This window comes from Cannabis sativa, chromosome 4 (genome assembly GCF_029168945.1).
Source record: "Cannabis sativa cultivar Pink pepper isolate KNU-18-1 chromosome 4, ASM2916894v1, whole genome shotgun sequence".
NCBI lineage: Eukaryota > Viridiplantae > Streptophyta > Magnoliopsida > Rosales > Cannabaceae > Cannabis > Cannabis sativa.
In genome coordinates this window covers 61,861,711-61,879,210 of record NC_083604.1, presented here as the reverse complement: position 1 = coordinate 61,879,210, position 17,500 = coordinate 61,861,711, and the positions used below count along the sequence as shown (strand labels likewise).

Here is a 17,500-nt window from a genome sequence, read left to right as displayed (position 1 = left end):
TGTGGATCGGAATCAAGAAAATTCGAAGTTAGAAATATTGAACGAAAAAAAAGATCTCCTTAGGTTTGAATTTGAAAAACCCCTCGTAACGATTCTTTTCGACTCTAAACGATGGAATCGTCCATTTCGATATATAAAAAACGCTAGATTTGAAAATTCTGTAAGAAAAGAAATGTCACAATATTTTTTTCATACATGTCAAAGTGATGGCAAAGAAAGAATATCTTTTACGTATCCACCTAGTTTGTCAACCTTGTTAGAAATGATACAAAGAAAAGTGTCTCTGTTCACTACAGAGAAACCCTCTTCCAACGAATTATATAATCATTGGAGCTATAATAATGAAGAAAAAAGAAAAAACCTAAGCAACAAATTTATAAAAAGAGTCAAGGCTCTAGACAAAACTTTAAATAGTAAATCCCTTATTCTGGATGGACTCGAAAAAAGAACTAGATTGTATAATGAAAATACAAAAAAAACATATTTACCGAAAATATATGATCCTTTTTTAAATGGAGCCTACCGTGGACAAATTAAAAAATTGTTTTCACTTTCAATCCAAAATGAAATTTCCAAAAAAAAGGACATAGAAAGAAGTTGGATAAATAAAATTCATAGTCTCTTTCTTATTATAAATTATTTAGAATTTGAACAAAAAAAAAATAAATTAGAAAATTTTGATAAAAAATTATTTAAAAAAGAAACTCTTTTTTTCTTGAACTTAATTAATGAATTTACTGAAAAATCAAGTTTCAATTTTAAAACAAATTATTTACTTACTGAACAGAAACAGGTGAGAATTAATTCAGAAGGACAAAAAAAAAAAATAAAATTGCTATTTGATAAAGTTCTAAACGATCCTAACAATAAAGCAATTCGAAACGAATCTATTGGACTAAAAGAAATACGCAAAAAAGTTCCTCGTTGGTCATACAAATTAATAAATAGTTTTGAACACGCCGACGGCCCAATTGAAGAAATGTTAGGAAGAACTCCTGAAATTCGTTCAAGAAAATGCAAACGTGTAGTGATTTTTAATCATGACCTAAGAAATACCAATATTTCTAGTAATACATCTAATAATCCACAAGAGATTACTAAAAATATTAAAAATAACGACGATTATGAAGAACCAAAGGTAATTTCTTTAATACGTTTTTCACAACAATCAGATTTTCGTCGAGACATAATCATAGGCTCGATGCGCGCCCAAAGGCGTAAAACGCTTATTTGGAAATCCTTTCAAGCGAATAGTCATTCCCCCCTTTTTTTGGACAGAATAGACAAAGATTTTTTTTTTTCTTTTTCCGCGCCGGTGAAAAAAAAAATTCAAAATTGGTTATGGAAAAACAAAGAATTTCCAGTTTCAGATTATAGAGAAAAAAGAGAAAACGAAAGGATTAAAAAAAACGAAGAGAAAAAAAAAGAAGAAGAACGTATAGAAAGAGCCGAAGCCTGGGATAGCATTGTAGTTGTTCAAATAATAAGAAGTCTTGTGTTAGTAATCCAATCAATTCTGAGAAAATATATTATATTACCCTCATTGATAATAGTTAAAAATATGGGTCGTATACTATTGTTTCAATCTCCCGAATGGTCTGAGGATTTAAAAGATTGGAAGAGAGAAACGCATGTTAAATGCACTTATAACGGCATTCAATTAGCAGAAAATGAATTCCCAAAAAACTGGTTAATAGACGGTATTCAGATAAAGATCCTATTTCCCTTTCGTCTGAAACCTTGGCACAAAGCTAAGCTTAAGCGACAAGAAACTTCTAATAATCCGATCAAAAAGAAAGAACAAACAAATGATTTTTCTTTTTTAACAGTTTTGGGGATGGAAACTGAACTTCCTTTTGGTTCTCCCCGAAAACAAATTTCATTTTTTGAACCTATTTTTAAAGAAATCAAAAGAAAATTAATAAAATTGAAAAAGAAATGTTTTAGAGTTGTCAAAGAAAGAAAAGAAAGAACAAACTCAAAAGAAACAAAAGAAGGGGTTATTCAAAATCAAAGCATTCTTTTTTTTAAAAAAATAATAAAAGAACTCTCAAAAATAAACCTAATTTTCTTGAAAGAGAAAGAAGTCGAAATATATGAATTGAGTAAAAAAAAAAAAGAAAAAAATTTGATAATTAATAATGAGATAATGGATGAATCATCGATTAACATTGAATCGACGAATTGGACAACCTTTTCATTGAAAAAAAAAAAAATACAAGATCTAACTAATAAAACAAATACAATCATAAATCAAATACAAAAAATTCCAAAAGACAACAAAAGGGGATTTATAAACCCACAAAAAATTTTTAGTTTTAACGAAATAAGTTATGCTGATGAAAGATTGAAATTTCCAAAAAAGATTTTTCAGACATTAAAATTAAAAAGAAGAAAGGCTCGACTAATCCGTAAATCCTTTTTTTTTTTTCAACTTTTAATTCAAAGGATATCTATAAATATATTTCTATTTATCAGTAATATTCCTAGAATAAATGTACAAGTTTTTTTCTATTTTTTTGAATCAACAAAAAAAATTCTTAATAAATACAGTTCCTATAAAAACCCTATTTCGACTAACGAAACAAATCCAAATATAACTCAGTTTATTTCGACTATAAAAAAATCAATTTCTAATCTTAATAAGTCACAGACTTTTTATGACTTATCTTATTTGTCACAAGCATATGTCTTTTATAAATTATCACAACCCCCCTTTTTTCACTTTTTTAATTTATATAAGTCAAAATTAAGATCTGTCTTTCAATATCAATATAAGGGAACATCTTTTTTTCTTAAGAATGGAATAAAGGATTATTTTGTTGGAACGCAGGAAATTTTTAATTCCGAATTAAGACATAGAAACCCCAGCAATTATGGAATAAATCAATGGAAAAATTGGTTAAAGGGTTATTATCAATATGATTTATCTCAGTCTAAATTAATACCCCCAAAATCGCGAAATATAGTAAAGAAAAACTCTATAGTTCAAAATAAACATTTCAAGAAATTTGATTCAAACGAAAAAAATCTATTAATTAACTCCGAAAAACAAAAAAAAAATGTTAAAAAACAAAATAAATATGATCTTTTATCATATAATTTTATTAATTATGAAGATAAGAAGACCCCATCTTTTTATGAATTTCCATTACAAGAAAATCATAATCAAGAGGTCCTTTATAATTACAAAAAAAATAAACAAAAAATTTATAATATGTTGATAGATATTCCTATCAACAATTATCGAGTAGAAGAGAATATTATAGATATAAAGACAAATCCTGATAGAAAATTTTTTGATTTAACAATTCTCAATTATTGTCTTCGAAATAAAATCTATATAGGGGCCTGGGTCGATATCGATACTCACCCCAAGAGTAATAAATATACTAAAACTTGGTCTAACAATTATCAACTAATTGAGAAAATCGACAAAAAAGGTCTTGTTTATCCCACGCTTCATCAAAATCAAGAAATCAACCCATCAAAAAAAAAAACACTTTTTGATTGGATGAGAATAAATGAAGAAATAATAAGTTGTCCCATATCCAATTTGGAACTTTGGTTTTTCCCGGAATTTTTGATACTTTATAATTCGTATAAGATTAAACCATGCGCAATACCAATTAAATCGCTCCTTTTAAATTTTAATGAAAATGTTAGGGAAAATAAAAGCACCGCTGAAAATAAAAAAAGAAATATTTTTCTATCAATATTTTCAAATGAAAAAAAATATCTTGAATTAGAAAACCAAAATCAAAGAGAAAAAGAATTCACAGTTCAAGAAAATTTGGACTTAACTCTGTCAAACCAAGAAAAAGATATTGAAGAAAATTATGCACTATCAAAGATGAAAAAAAATAAAAAACAATACAAGAACAATATGGAAGCGGGATTTGATTTCTTACTAAAAAGATATTTGCTTTTTCAATTGAGATGGGATAATTCTTTAAATACAAAAATGATTGCTAACATCAAAGTATATTGTCTACTACTTAGATTAATAAACCCAAGAGACATTACAATAGCCTCTATTCAAAGGGGAGAAATGAGTCTGGATATTTTAATGATTCAGAAAAATGTAAATCTTACAGAATTGGTTAAAAGGGGAATATTACTTATTGAACCTGTTCGTCTATCTATAAAAAATGAAGGGCAGTTTATTGTATATCAAACTATAGGTATTTCGGTGCGTCATAAGAGTACACACACGATTAATCAAAGGTACCGAGAAAAGGAACCGGTTGATAAGAAAAATTTTGATGAAGTCATTTCAAAACATCAAAAGATGGCTGAAAATAGAGACAAAAACCATTATGATTTGTTTGTTCCTGAAACGATTTTAGCCCCTAGACGTCGTATAGAATTGAGAATTCTAATTTGTTTTAATTCTAGAAATCAAAAAGGTATGCCGAGAAATACAGCATTTTGCAATGAAAATAAGATAAAGAAAAAAGTTTTGAATACAAGCAAAAGAGATAAAAAAACGCTAATTAAATTAAAGTTCTTTCTTTGGCCTAATTATCGATTAGAAGATTTCGCTTGTATGAATCGGTATTGGTTTGATACCAATAATGGCAGTCGTTTCAGTATGGTAAAGCTACATATGTATCCTCAATTTAAAAATTAACCAAAACCGTGTATTGAAAAAAGGGAAATAAAGATTGACTTTATTTTCTGTGCTGTAGTGTATATATGAAGACAAAAAGATGCACCTATAGATTGTTTTCCATTCCATTCGGCTTGATAATACTAATTTGACAACCTCTCAATATTTATAAATTGAATCAATATTTATAAATTAAAATGATAAAAAAATCTTATTTTATTGGTTTTATTTGAAATTTTAGATATAATTTTTTATCTTTTATGAGTGCGGAAACCTTCTTTTTGTATACTTATTCGAATCCAATTTAAAATGGATATAATTTTTAACAAAATTAAGATTATTGTGTATGACAAATCAAAAAAATGAGTATTATTATTATTGATCAATAAAAACATCTAGCCATAAAAATGGGGCTGGTGGGGAGAGAAGAGGAGAAGATTTCGTTTTATGGTAAAAAAGTCATTTATCTCGATTATTTCGCACGAAGAAAAAGAAGAAAACAAGGGGTCTGTTGTATTTCAAATACTAAGCCTCACAAATAGGATACGAAAACTTTCTTCACATTTGGAATTGCACAGAAAAGACTATTTATCTCAGAGAGGTCTCCGTAAAATTTTGGGAAAACGCCAAAGGATGCTGTCTTATTTGTCAAAGAAAAATAGAATACGTTATAAAGAATTAATTAATCAGTTAGATATTCGGGAATCAAAAAAGCGTTAATTGGAAGAGGTATTTAGAATTATTTGATTTATTAGATCTTGAATTTGAATGAACTAATTTTTGTTTTGCTTTCAGTAATTCATGAAAGAATGATTCGAGGAAAAACCTATGAATATACCAGCTACAAGAAAAGACCTCATGATAGTAAATATGGGTCCCCAACACCCATCAATGCACGGCGTTCTTCGACTCATCGTTACTCTCGACGGTGAAGATGTTATTGACTGTGAACCAATACTAGGCTATTTACACCGAGGAATGGAAAAAATTGCGGAAAACCGAACAATTATACAATATCTCCCTTATGTAACGCGTTGGGATTATTTAGCTACTATGTTCACCGAAGCAATAACCGTAAATGGACCGGAGTTGTTGGGAAATATCCAAGTACCTAAAAGAGCTAGCTATATCAGAGCAATTATGTTGGAGTTGAGTCGTATAGCTTCTCACCTGTTATGGCTCGGTCCTTTTATGGCAGATATTGGAGCACAGACTCCTTTTTTCTATATTTTCAGAGAAAGAGAATTAGTATATGATCTATTTGAAGCTGCCACCGGTATGAGAATGATGCATAATTATTTTCGTATCGGAGGAGTAGCGGCTGATTTACCTCATGGCTGGATAGATAAATGTTTAGATTTTTGCGATTATTTTTTAACAGGAGTTACTGAATATCAAAAACTTATTACACGAAATCCTATTTTTTTAGAACGAGTTGAAGGAGTAGGCATTATTGGGAGAGAGGACGTAATAAATTGGGGTTTATCAGGCCCAATGCTGCGAGCTTCTGGAATACAATGGGATCTTCGTAAAGTTGATCATTATGAATGTTACGATGAATTTGATTGGGAAGTACAGTGGCAAAAAGAAGGCGATTCGTTAGCTCGGTATCTAGTCCGAATTGGTGAAATGACAGAATCCATAAAAATTATTCAGCAGGCTTTAGAAGGAATTCCAGGGGGGCCATATGAGAATTTAGAAATCCGAGACGTTGATAGAGAAAGGAAGCCAGAATGGAATGATTTTGACTATCGATTTATTAGTAAAAAACCTTCTCCTACATTTGAATTGCCAAAACAAGAACTCTATGTGAGAGTCGAAGCCCCAAAGGGAGAATTGGGAATTTTTCTGATAGGGGATCAGAGTGGTTTTCCTTGGAGATGGAAAATCCGCCCGCCGGGTTTTATCAATTTGCAAATTCTTCCTCAGTTAGTTAAAAGAATGAAATTGGCTGATATTATGACAATACTAGGTAGCATAGATATCATTATGGGAGAGGTTGATCGTTGAAATGATAATTGATACAACAGAAATACAAGATATCAATTCTTTTTCTAGATTGGAATTTTTAAAAGAGACCTCTGGAATTATATGGATACTTATTCCTACTTTTACTCTTGTATTGGGAATCACTATAGGTGTACTGGTAATTGTATGGTTAGAAAGAGAAATATCGGCAGGGATACAACAACGTATTGGACCTGAATATGCCGGACCTTGGGGGGTTCTTCAAGCTTTAGCAGATGGGGCAAAACTCCTTTTCAAAGAAAATCTATTTCCATCTAGAGGAGATACTCGTTTATTCAGTATTGGCCCATCCATAGCAGTCATATCCATTTTATTAAGCTATTCAGTAGTTCCTTTTGGATCTCACCTTGTTTTAGCGGATCTGAATATCGGTGTTTTTTTATGGATTGCCATTTCAAGTATTGCTCCCATAGGCCTTCTTATGTCAGGATACGGGTCAAATAATAAATATTCTTTTTTAGGTGGTCTACGAGCTGCTGCTCAATCGATTAGTTATGAAATACCATTAACTTTATGTGTGTTATCAATATCTCTACGTGCGATTCGTTAAGACATAAATTGTTCTCTATTTCTTCCTCGTTATTTCTTTCTTTCTAGGAAAGGGGTGGACTGAATGGAGAAAATATCTTCATTTTTTTATTCATTATTCGAATAGATGAACTAAATCAGATAGTTATATGAGTGAAAGAAAACTGCTTATATATATAACGCAGTAAAAAAATTGAGTCTCATTTTCTATGTATAAGAGTTAGAAAGTTCAGCGGAAATAAACAAAAGCAGAAGAAAGCGTTTACCCCAAGATTAGGCGATTAGTTATCCTAACTTGAAGCGGGCTCAAAAGATCAACCATATTGCGTTTTCACTCTCGTTTATATGTATTATCATACATGTATTACCTTAACACAAACAAATGATTGAACAAAAACGAGTGGATGATTAGAAACACCAAGATACACAAAGGATTTGTAATGGAGATTATGTAAAAGAATATTTCTGCATAATATACAAAGAATATGAATTGGGGCTTTAAGTTGGTAGAAATGATCAAGCAGTACTCCCCACGATTCCGATCCAGAGTATGCTCCTATCCATCGATTAAATAGATGACTGTTGGAAACGAAATAATCCTTTATCTTTATTTTGTAAGTCCCCTTTTTCTTTTCTCAGAAGAAAGAAGAATAGAAACGAAAAAAAAAAGAGAAAGGAATATAATTACAGTAGAAAAAGGATTTTTTTTTAGTCTTTCTTTCTATTCTACTTTTATTCTTTCCTTTCTCTATCCATATTCATATATGGAGAATTCATATTCATATAGATAGAATTCATATCATACGTTATGAATTAATATAGAATTTTCGTAAGTGAAAAAGCCGGGTTATTGAGATTTTTACAATGAGTATTTGATTGAAGAATTAAATTATTACTCAACAAAGACAAATTCAAATGATTGTTGAAATTTTTAAAGAAGGGATGAGATCAATTCAGAAGTACTAAATTTTTTTTATTATTTTTTGAAATTAATAGAAATAATTATTAAAGCAAAACAGACAGAATTCAATTGGTCTAATTTGGGATCGTAAGAGAAATTTTGACCTTATCCATCTTAAAAAGATATCAAGATAAAAAACAAATACTCTAAAATAAAAAATACTCTAAAATAATAGGGATCCGGTCCTTAGATTTATTTATGGTCCTCAAGGAGCCGTATGAGGTGAAAATCTCATGTACGGTTCTGGAATAGCGATGGGAACAGTGATGGTATCATCGACTATAATTATCTAATAGTTCAAGTACAGTTGATATAGTTGAGGCCCAATCAAAATATGGTTTTTGGGGATGGAATTTGTGGCGTCAACCTATAGGGTTTATCATTTTTATAATTTCTTCGCTAGCAGAATGTGAAAGATTACCTTTTGATTTACCAGAAGCAGAAGAAGAATTAGTAGCAGGTTATCAAACCGAATACTCGGGGATCAAATTTGGTTTATTTTACGTTGCTTCCTATCTCAACTTATTAGTTTCTTCATTATTTGTAACAGTTCTTTACTTGGGCGGTTGGAATATCTCTATTCCATACATATTTGTTTCTGAGTTTTTTGAAATAAATAAAACATATGGTGTTTTTGAACCAACAATAGGTATCTTTATTACATTAGCTAAAACTTATTTGTTCTTGTTCATTCCTATCACAACAAGATGGACTTTACCGAGACTAAGAATGGACCAACTATTGAATCTTGGGTGGAAATTTCTTTTACCTATTTCTCTCGGTAATCTATTATTAACAACGTCTTCTCAACTCTTTTCACTGTAAACGGATATTATATCCTATATTCCCAACTTGGATGAAACAAGAGAAATAAACAAACAGAAAATTATTCATATATATTCACGATATGTTCCCTATGGTCACCGGGTTCATGAATTATGGCCAACAAACAGTACGAGCTGCAAGGTACATTGGTCAAAGTTTCATGATTACCTTATCGCACGTAAATCGTTTACCTATAACTATTCAATATCCTTATGAAAAGGCAATTGCCGTGGAACGTTTCCGCGGTCGAATCCATTTTGAATTTGATAAATGTATTGCTTGTGAAGTCTGTGTTCGTGTATGTCCTATAGATCTCCCCGTCATTGATTGGAAATTTGAAACCGATATTCGTAAGAAACGATTACTTAATTACAGCATTGATTTCGGAATCTGTATATTTTGTGGTAACTGTGTTGAGTATTGTCCAACAAATTGTTTATCAATGACTGAAGAATACGAACTTTCCACTTATGATCGTCACGAATTGAATTATAATCAAATTGCCCTGGGTCGTTTACCAATATCAGTACTTGACGATTATACAATTCGAACAATTTTTAATTCGCCCCAAATTAAAAAAAGTAAATCCCTTGATTAATGATTAAAGAAAAATTTTGAAGTCCTATAGAAATTTTTTATGAATTATCAACCATTTTTTCTGGTCTGGTCTCAATAGGGTCATGAAAAACATTTCGATTTTTTCTCTTATTTTACATAGAATGGATTTGCCTGGACCAATACATGATTTTCTTTTAGTCTTTCTGGGCTTAGGTCTTATCTTAGGAAGTATAGGAGTAGTATTATTTACCAACCCAATTTATTCTGCCTTTTCGTTGGGATTTGTTCTTGTTTGTATATCATTATTTTATATTCTATTAAATTCGTATTTTGTAGCTGCTGCACAACTCCTTATTTACGTGGGGGCTATAAATGTTTTAATTCTATTTGCTGTGATGTTCATGAATGGTTCAGAATATTACAAAGATTTTCATCTTTTGACCCTTGGGGATGGGGTTACTTTGCTGGTTTGTACAAGTATTTTTGGTTTACTAATGACTACTATTACAGATACGTCATGGTACGGGATTATTTGGACTACAAGATCAAACCAGATTATAGAGCACGATTTGCTAAGTAATAGTCAACAAATTGGAATTCATTTATCAACAGATTTTTTTCTTCCGTTTGAATTCATTTCGATAATTCTTTTAGTTGCTTTGATAGGGGCAATTGCCGTGGCGCGCCAGTAAAAAATCTCTAAAATTAGCAACAGCAATCAAAATAAAACGGAATTCTCTGTTATCACATTTATTTGTTATCCCATTCAGTTTTTTCCTTCAATATGTCTAAAATAGAAATTTTTATTTGATCTATTACCAATATATTTCTTTGTTCCGTACTTTTTCTATTCTAGTCAATCGAATCCCTTGCATTCTTGGTCATAGTCTATTGAAATGAATTAAAATTGATAAGGAGTTGGTCAATGATGCTCGAACATGTACTTGTTTTGAGTGCCTACTTATTTTCTATCGGTATCTATGGATTGATCACCAGCCGAAATATGGTTAGAGCTCTTATGTGTCTTGAACTTATACTGAATGCGGTTAATATGAATTTCGTAACATTTTCGGATTTTTTTGATAGTCGCCAATTAAAAGGAAATATTTTCTCCATTTTTGTTATAGCCATTGCAGCGGCTGAAGCAGCTATTGGACCAGCTATTGTTTCGTCAATTTATCGTAACAGAAAATCAACTCGTATCAACCAATCGAATTTGTTGAATAAGTAGTATCACTGATCCGTAGTATTAACCATAGAAATTAGAATATTCCTAAATTCTAATTAGTGTGTATTATACATAATGTATGATCATGTTTGCGAAAATATAAGAAATCAAAGGATCTTAGCTCTATCACATGACTCGGTCTGGAAGTAGATTGATTAGAATAATTCTGGTAAATGTAAATCATTGATTCATCTGGTATCTAAATATATGATTCATTTCAAAAAAAGAAATTTACTAGATCGAAAATTTCTGATTAAAAACAATTATAAATCCAATGTCACATTCAGTAAAGATTTATGATACGTGTATAGGGTGTACTCAATGTGTCCGAGCCTGCCCCACAGATGTATTAGAAATGATACCTTGGGACGGGTGTAAAGCTAAGCAAATTGCTTCTGCTCCAAGAACAGAGGACTGTGTGGGTTGTAAGAGATGTGAATCCGCCTGCCCGACGGATTTCTTGAGTGTTCGAGTTTATTTGTGGCATGAAACAACTCGAAGCATGGGTCTAGCTTATTAATACGTTCAAAAAAGCCCTACTGGCTTGAATACAATTCTTTTTTTTTTTTTTACTTTTATCGACAAAAACCCGCGCTCAAAATAATATATTTTTTTTGAGAACGGGTTTTTCTAGTCTATTTTTCTGGTCCAAGTGTATCTTGTTTTTACCATGAATTATTTTCCTTGGTTAACGATAATTGTAGTTTTTCCAATATTTGCGGGTTCCCTAATTTTCTTTCTTCCCCATAGAGGCAATAAGGTAATTAGGTGGTATACTCTTTGTATATGTATATTAGAACTCCTTCTAATAACCTATGCATTCGGTTATTTTTTCCAATTGGACGATCCATTAATCCAACTCACAGAGGATTATAAATGGATCGATTTTTTTAATTTTTCTTGGAGGTTGGGAATAGATGGAATTTCTATAGGACCCATTTTGTTGACGGGGTTTATCACGACTTTAGCTACCTTAGCGGCTCGGCCAGTTACTCGAGAGTGCCGATTATTCCATTTTCTGATGTTAGCAATGTATAGCGGTCAAATAGGACCTTTTTCTTCTCAAGATCTTTTACTTTTTTTCATCATGTGGGAATTAGAATTAATTCCAGTTTATCTACTTCTATCTATGTGGGGAGGAAAGAAACGTTTGTATTCAGCTACAAAATTTATTTTGTATACTGCAGGAAGTTCCGCTTTTTTATTAATGGGAATTCTAGGTGTTTGTTTATATGGTTCTAATGAACCAACATTAAATTTTGAAACATCAGCTAATCAATCGTATCCTGTAGCACTCGAAATGCTATTCTATATTGGATTTTTTATTGCTTTTGCTGTCAAATTGCCGATTATACCCTTACATACATGGTTACCGGACACTCATGGAGAGGCACATTACAGTACTTGTATGCTTCTAGCTGGAATCTTATTAAAGATGGGGGCGTATGGATTGGTTCGATTCAATATGGAATTATTACCCCACGCCCATTCTATATTTTCTCCTTGGTTAATCATAGTCGGCACAATTCAAATAATCTATGCAGCTTTAACATCCCCAGGGCAGCGTAATTTAAAAAAAAGAATAGCTTATTCCTCTGTATCTCATATGGGTTTCATAATTATCGGACTTAGTTCTATAAGCGATGCAGGACTCAACGGAGCCATTTTACAAATAATATCTCACGGCTTTATTGGCGCCGCGCTTTTTTTCTTGGCAGGAACGAGTTATGATAGAATACGTCTTGTTTATCTCGATGAAATGGGCGGAATGGCTATCACAATTCCAAAAATATTTACAACTTTCAGTATCTTATCAATGGCTTCTCTTGCATTACCGGGCATGAGCGGTTTTATTGCAGAATTTATAGTATTTTTAGGAATACTTACTAGCCAAAAATTTCTTTTAATGACAAAAATATTCATTACTTTTGTAATGGCAATTGGAATCATATTAACTCCTATTTATTCATTATCTATGTTACGACAGATGTTCTATGGATATAGGCTTTTTAATGCACCAAACTCTTATTTTGTTGATTCTGGACCGCGAGAATTATTTGTTTCGATCTGTATTTTATTACCTATAATAGCTATTGGTATTTATCCGGATTTCGTTTTTTCACTATCCGTCGATAAAGTCGAAGCTCTTTTATCTAATTATTTTTATCCATAGTTTTTTTGAAAATTTAAAAAAGTTTGTTGGTTTTGTACACTTTAAAATAAGTTCTTTATTCTTCGCTTAAGTTTGAATAAAATAAATAGAAATTCTATTCTAATCAGGTATGTAATCCAGCGCGAACTCTTTGAATTACTTCATTTCCATTAAAGGGTTCGGGTTCGCACTGGATTACACCAAGTTTTCGTATATACACTTATTCCGTCCTATGTTTATTTTGTATTTGTCAAGTCCTTTCTTCAGTTAGGAAATAAACCATAACTATGCAACCCTATTCCTAATAAATTAACCCCAAAATAACATACCCAAATTATAAGAAAACCTATTGAGGCTACAATTGCGGAATTTACACTTTCAAAATTTTTATTTGTTCTAGTATGTAAATAAATTGCAAATACGGTCCAAGTAATAAATGCCCAAGTCTCCTTTGGATCCCAATTCCAATAGGATCCCCATGCTTCATTAGCCCATACTGCGCCTGAAAGAATACCTATGGTTAAAAAGATAAACCCTAGACTAATAATACGATAACTCCAAAGATCCAATTGTTGAACCAATTGAAACCTGTAATAATTCCTAGAAGAAAGAAAAGAAGTCTTTTGTAAAATATTTTTTTTTTCTCTCACGTATTCAATCTCGCTCCAAGAAAAAGACTCATTTACTAAATTATTACTTTGACTAAGAATTCTTATGAATTTTCGAAATGTAATGACTAGAAGAGCTAGTGATAATAATGATCCGCATAAAAGAGCTGCATAGCTCAATACCATCATACTTACGTGCATCATTAACCAATGGGATTGAAGAGCGGGTACTAATATTTCGGATTGATTCATTTCATTTAAAAGACCCGAAGTAGCAAAACCTTGGGTAAAATTAACACTCGGCGCGGTTATTACGTTTAAATTGAAATAGTTTTTATATTTTTTAAAAAGCGGAACCATATAAATAATGGAGAAACTCCATGAAAGAAAGATTAATGATTCATATAAATTACTTAATGGTAAATGTCCCCAATAAATCCAACGAGTAACTAATAATCCTGTTATACAGCAAAAAGTAGCTATCATCCCTTTTTCGGAGGAATCATATAGTCCTATGATTTCATCGACTAACAAGGTTATCAATTGAATTGTAATTACAATTGAAACGACCGAAAAGGATATATGAAGTAATATATGCTCGAAAGTTGAAAATATCATAAAAAAGTTTCTCAATTATAGGATAATAATAGAAATCGGGAATTGAATTCAGTATAGGATTTCCTTTTGTACTTTTTAGAAAATGCCATGCCGCTACTCGGACTCGAACCGAGATGCTCTAGCACTGCTTCCTAAGAGCAGCGTGTCTACCGATTTCACCATAGCGGCTTGTTCGAAATCATAATAACCTAACAACCTATTTTTATTCAATCGTCCACTTGGTATATTTTTTCTTTGAGGGTCCTTTTATTTAATTTAACAATGGTGTTTTTAAAAATTTCTTATTTTATACTTGAATAGAATCTAATTGTTATAATTTACTTGATAGTTATGACTTTAATTCATAGATAGCATCAAAAACGTTCTTTATTAATGAGTTTCAACGACCTATTAGTTTTGACTACAAATTATATATATATGCTCTTCTATACTCTAATTTCTATGTTAGTCTAAGAAATATTTAAAATTTAAATAGTATAAAATAATAGAAAAATAATATAAATAAAAGAGAAATCATTTTTATTTTTATTATCGAATTGATGGGGATTCTTATTTTCCCCATCCTAAAAATGAGAAAGCATATTCAAAAGAGTAGACAAAGGAATTCTTAGTTTTTTTTATAAAAAAGGAAACAAATTGAATTTAATATTATATTGTTGTTGATCAGTTCAAAACAAAACATAAAACATTAAAGAATATAAATAGAATATAAATTTGTCCTTTTAGAAATCTTTGAACATATATTTTTTTTTTAGTTTTTATATTTTTTTATAGATTTCTATCTAATAGAATTTGTCGTTTTTTTTTTTATTCTATTTTAAAAGGAAAGGAATAAATATATAAATAAAGTGAAGTATTATTATAATTCTTAGAATTTTTTTCTAATGTCTTTCGAAGTTTTCGAGTTGTAAATTAAAAATTATGCTTATTTTTTTTTTTCGAGTCAGAACAACAAAGATTATGCCAATTTTGTATTATTTATTTGGCGTATAAAAGAAACTTTTTGAATTTCTTGTAGAAAGAGATTTACCTAAAGAAAAAGCTTTTAATGCTGCCCAATATCCTTTCTTTTTCCAAATATTTTTACGAATCCGCTTTTTTGATATAGAAGTACGTTTTTTTGGAACTGCCATTCAAAAATTAGAATGAAATATTTAATTCGTGAATTTTAATATATTTTAATATAATTAATATAATTTTAAGTACTTTTTTTTTTCAATTCTTTTTTTTTTCAATTAAAAAAAGGAATCATATCATTTGACCTATTTTAACCTCTTACTTTTTCAATATAATATTTCAAAGAGTTGAAAATATAATATTTCAAAGAGTTGAAAAAGATTCAGAATCATTTAGACTAGAAAATTCTATATTTAGACTAGAAAATTCTATATATTGTATATTTTTATTTTTTATTAACTGATTCCTTTCATTTCAAAAGAAATAATAACCGGTAAATCAGAAAAAATTAATTTAATTAAGATAAAAAAATTTATTTATTTTTATGGAATCTACATATCAGTATTCATGGATTATACCTTTTATTCCACTTCCAGTTCCGATATTAATCGGAGTAGGACTCCTACTATTTCCAACGGCAACAAAAAATTTGCGCCGTATGTGGGTTTTTCCTAGTGTTTTATTGTTAAGTATAGTTATGGTTTTTTCAATCTATCTATCTATTCAACAAATAAATAACCCTTCTATTTATCTATCTATATGGTCTTGGACTATAAATAATGACTTTTCGTTAGAAGTTGGATATTTGGTTGACCCGCTTACTTCTATTATGTTAATCTTAATTACGACTGTTGGAATTATGGTTCTTATTTATAGTGACAATTATATGTCTCATGATCAGGGATATTTGAGATTTTTTGCTTATATGAGTTTTTTCAATACTTCAATGGTGGGATTAGTTACTAGTTCGAATATGATACAAATTTATTTTTTTTGGGAATTGGTTGGAATGTGTTCGTATTTATTAATAGGTTTTTGGTTCACACGACCTACTGCGGCGAATGCTTGTCAAAAAGCGTTTATAACTAATCGCGTGGGGGATTTTGGTTTATTATTAGGAATTTTAGGTTTTTATTGGATAACGGGAAGTTTAGAATTTCGGGATTTGTTTCAAATATTCAATGACTTGGTTTCTAATAATCAAGTAAATTTTTTATTTGTTACTTTGTGTGCCTTTCTATTATTTTCTGGTGCAATTGCTAAATCTGCCCAATTTCCTCTTCATGTATGGTTACCTGATGCTATGGAAGGACCCACCCCTATCTCAGCTCTTATACATGCAGCTACTATGGTCGCAGCCGGAATTTTTCTTGTAGCTCGGCTACTTCCGCTTTTCATAGTTATACCTTACATAATGAATATAATAGCTTTGATAGGTATAATAACATTATTTTTCGGCGCTACTTTAGCTCTTGCTCAAAAAGATATTAAGAGAGGTTTAGCGTATTCTACAATGTCTCAATTGGGTTATATGATGCTGGCTCTAGGTATGGGGTCTTATCGAACTGCTTTGTTTCATTTGATTACTCACGCTTATTCTAAAGCGCTGTTGTTTTTAGGATCTGGATCCATTATTCATTCAATGGAAACTATTGTTGGATATTCCCCAAATAAAAGCCAGAATCTGGTTCTTATGGGGGGTTTAAGAAAACACGTACCAATTACAAAAACATCTTTTTTATTAGGTACCCTTTCTCTTTGTGGTATTCCACCTCTTGGCTGTTTTTGGTCAAAAGATGAAATTCTTACTGATAGTTGGTTGTATTCACCCATTTTTGCAATAATAGCTTGTTCCACAGCGGGATTAACCGCATTTTATATGTTTCGGATTTATTTACTAACTTTTGAGGGCCATTTAAATGTTCAGTTTCAAACTTACAGTGGCAAAAAAAATAGTTTGGTCTATTCAATATCTTTATGGGGTAGCGAAGGGCAAAAGAAGATTAAAACAAATTTTCGCTTAGTACCTTTATTAACAATGAAAAATAATGAAAAGACTTCTTTTTTTTATAAAAAGAAATATTGTATTAATAGGAATGAAAGAAGTATGGTGGCGCCTTTTATTACTATTCCAAATTTTGGTACTAAAAACACTTTTTCGTATCCTCATGAGTCAGACAATACTATGCTATTTCCTATGCTTGTATTGGGTATATTTACTTTGTTCATTGGAGTTATAGGAATTCCTTTGTTCACTCAACTCAATCAAGAAGGAATGCAATTGGATATATTATCAAAATTGTTAACTCCGTCTATAAATCTTTTACATCAAAAGGAAGAAAATTTGATGGATTGGAATTGGTATGAATTTCTAACAAATGCAACCTTTTCAGTCAGTATAGCTTCGTTGGGAATTCTTATAGCA

At 30.6% G+C, this 17,500-nt stretch overlaps 2 protein-coding genes and 1 pseudogene across 2 annotated transcripts in view; all 3 read left to right on the top strand.

The window, feature by feature from the left end:
• The window catches only part of LOC133037454 (protein TIC 214-like), a 14,212-nt gene extending 5,941 nt beyond the window's left edge, over nt 1-8,271 (top strand). The window contains exon 1 of the mRNA XM_061114847.1: nt 1-8,271. This exon is cut by the window's left edge and continues 5,941 nt beyond it. Coding sequence (XP_060970830.1) covers nt 1-4,633 — 4,633 coding nt within the window. The 3' untranslated portion in view covers nt 4,634-8,271.
• The window catches only part of LOC133037464 (NAD(P)H-quinone oxidoreductase subunit H, chloroplastic-like), a 16,442-nt pseudogene continuing 4,382 nt past the window's right edge, over nt 5,441-17,500 (top strand).
• The window catches only part of LOC133037460 (NAD(P)H-quinone oxidoreductase subunit 6, chloroplastic), a 12,248-nt gene continuing 4,382 nt past the window's right edge, over nt 9,635-17,500 (top strand). The window contains exon 1 of the mRNA XM_061114852.1: nt 9,635-17,500. This exon is cut by the window's right edge and continues 4,382 nt beyond it. Coding sequence (XP_060970835.1) covers nt 9,635-10,204 — 570 coding nt within the window. The 3' untranslated portion in view covers nt 10,205-17,500.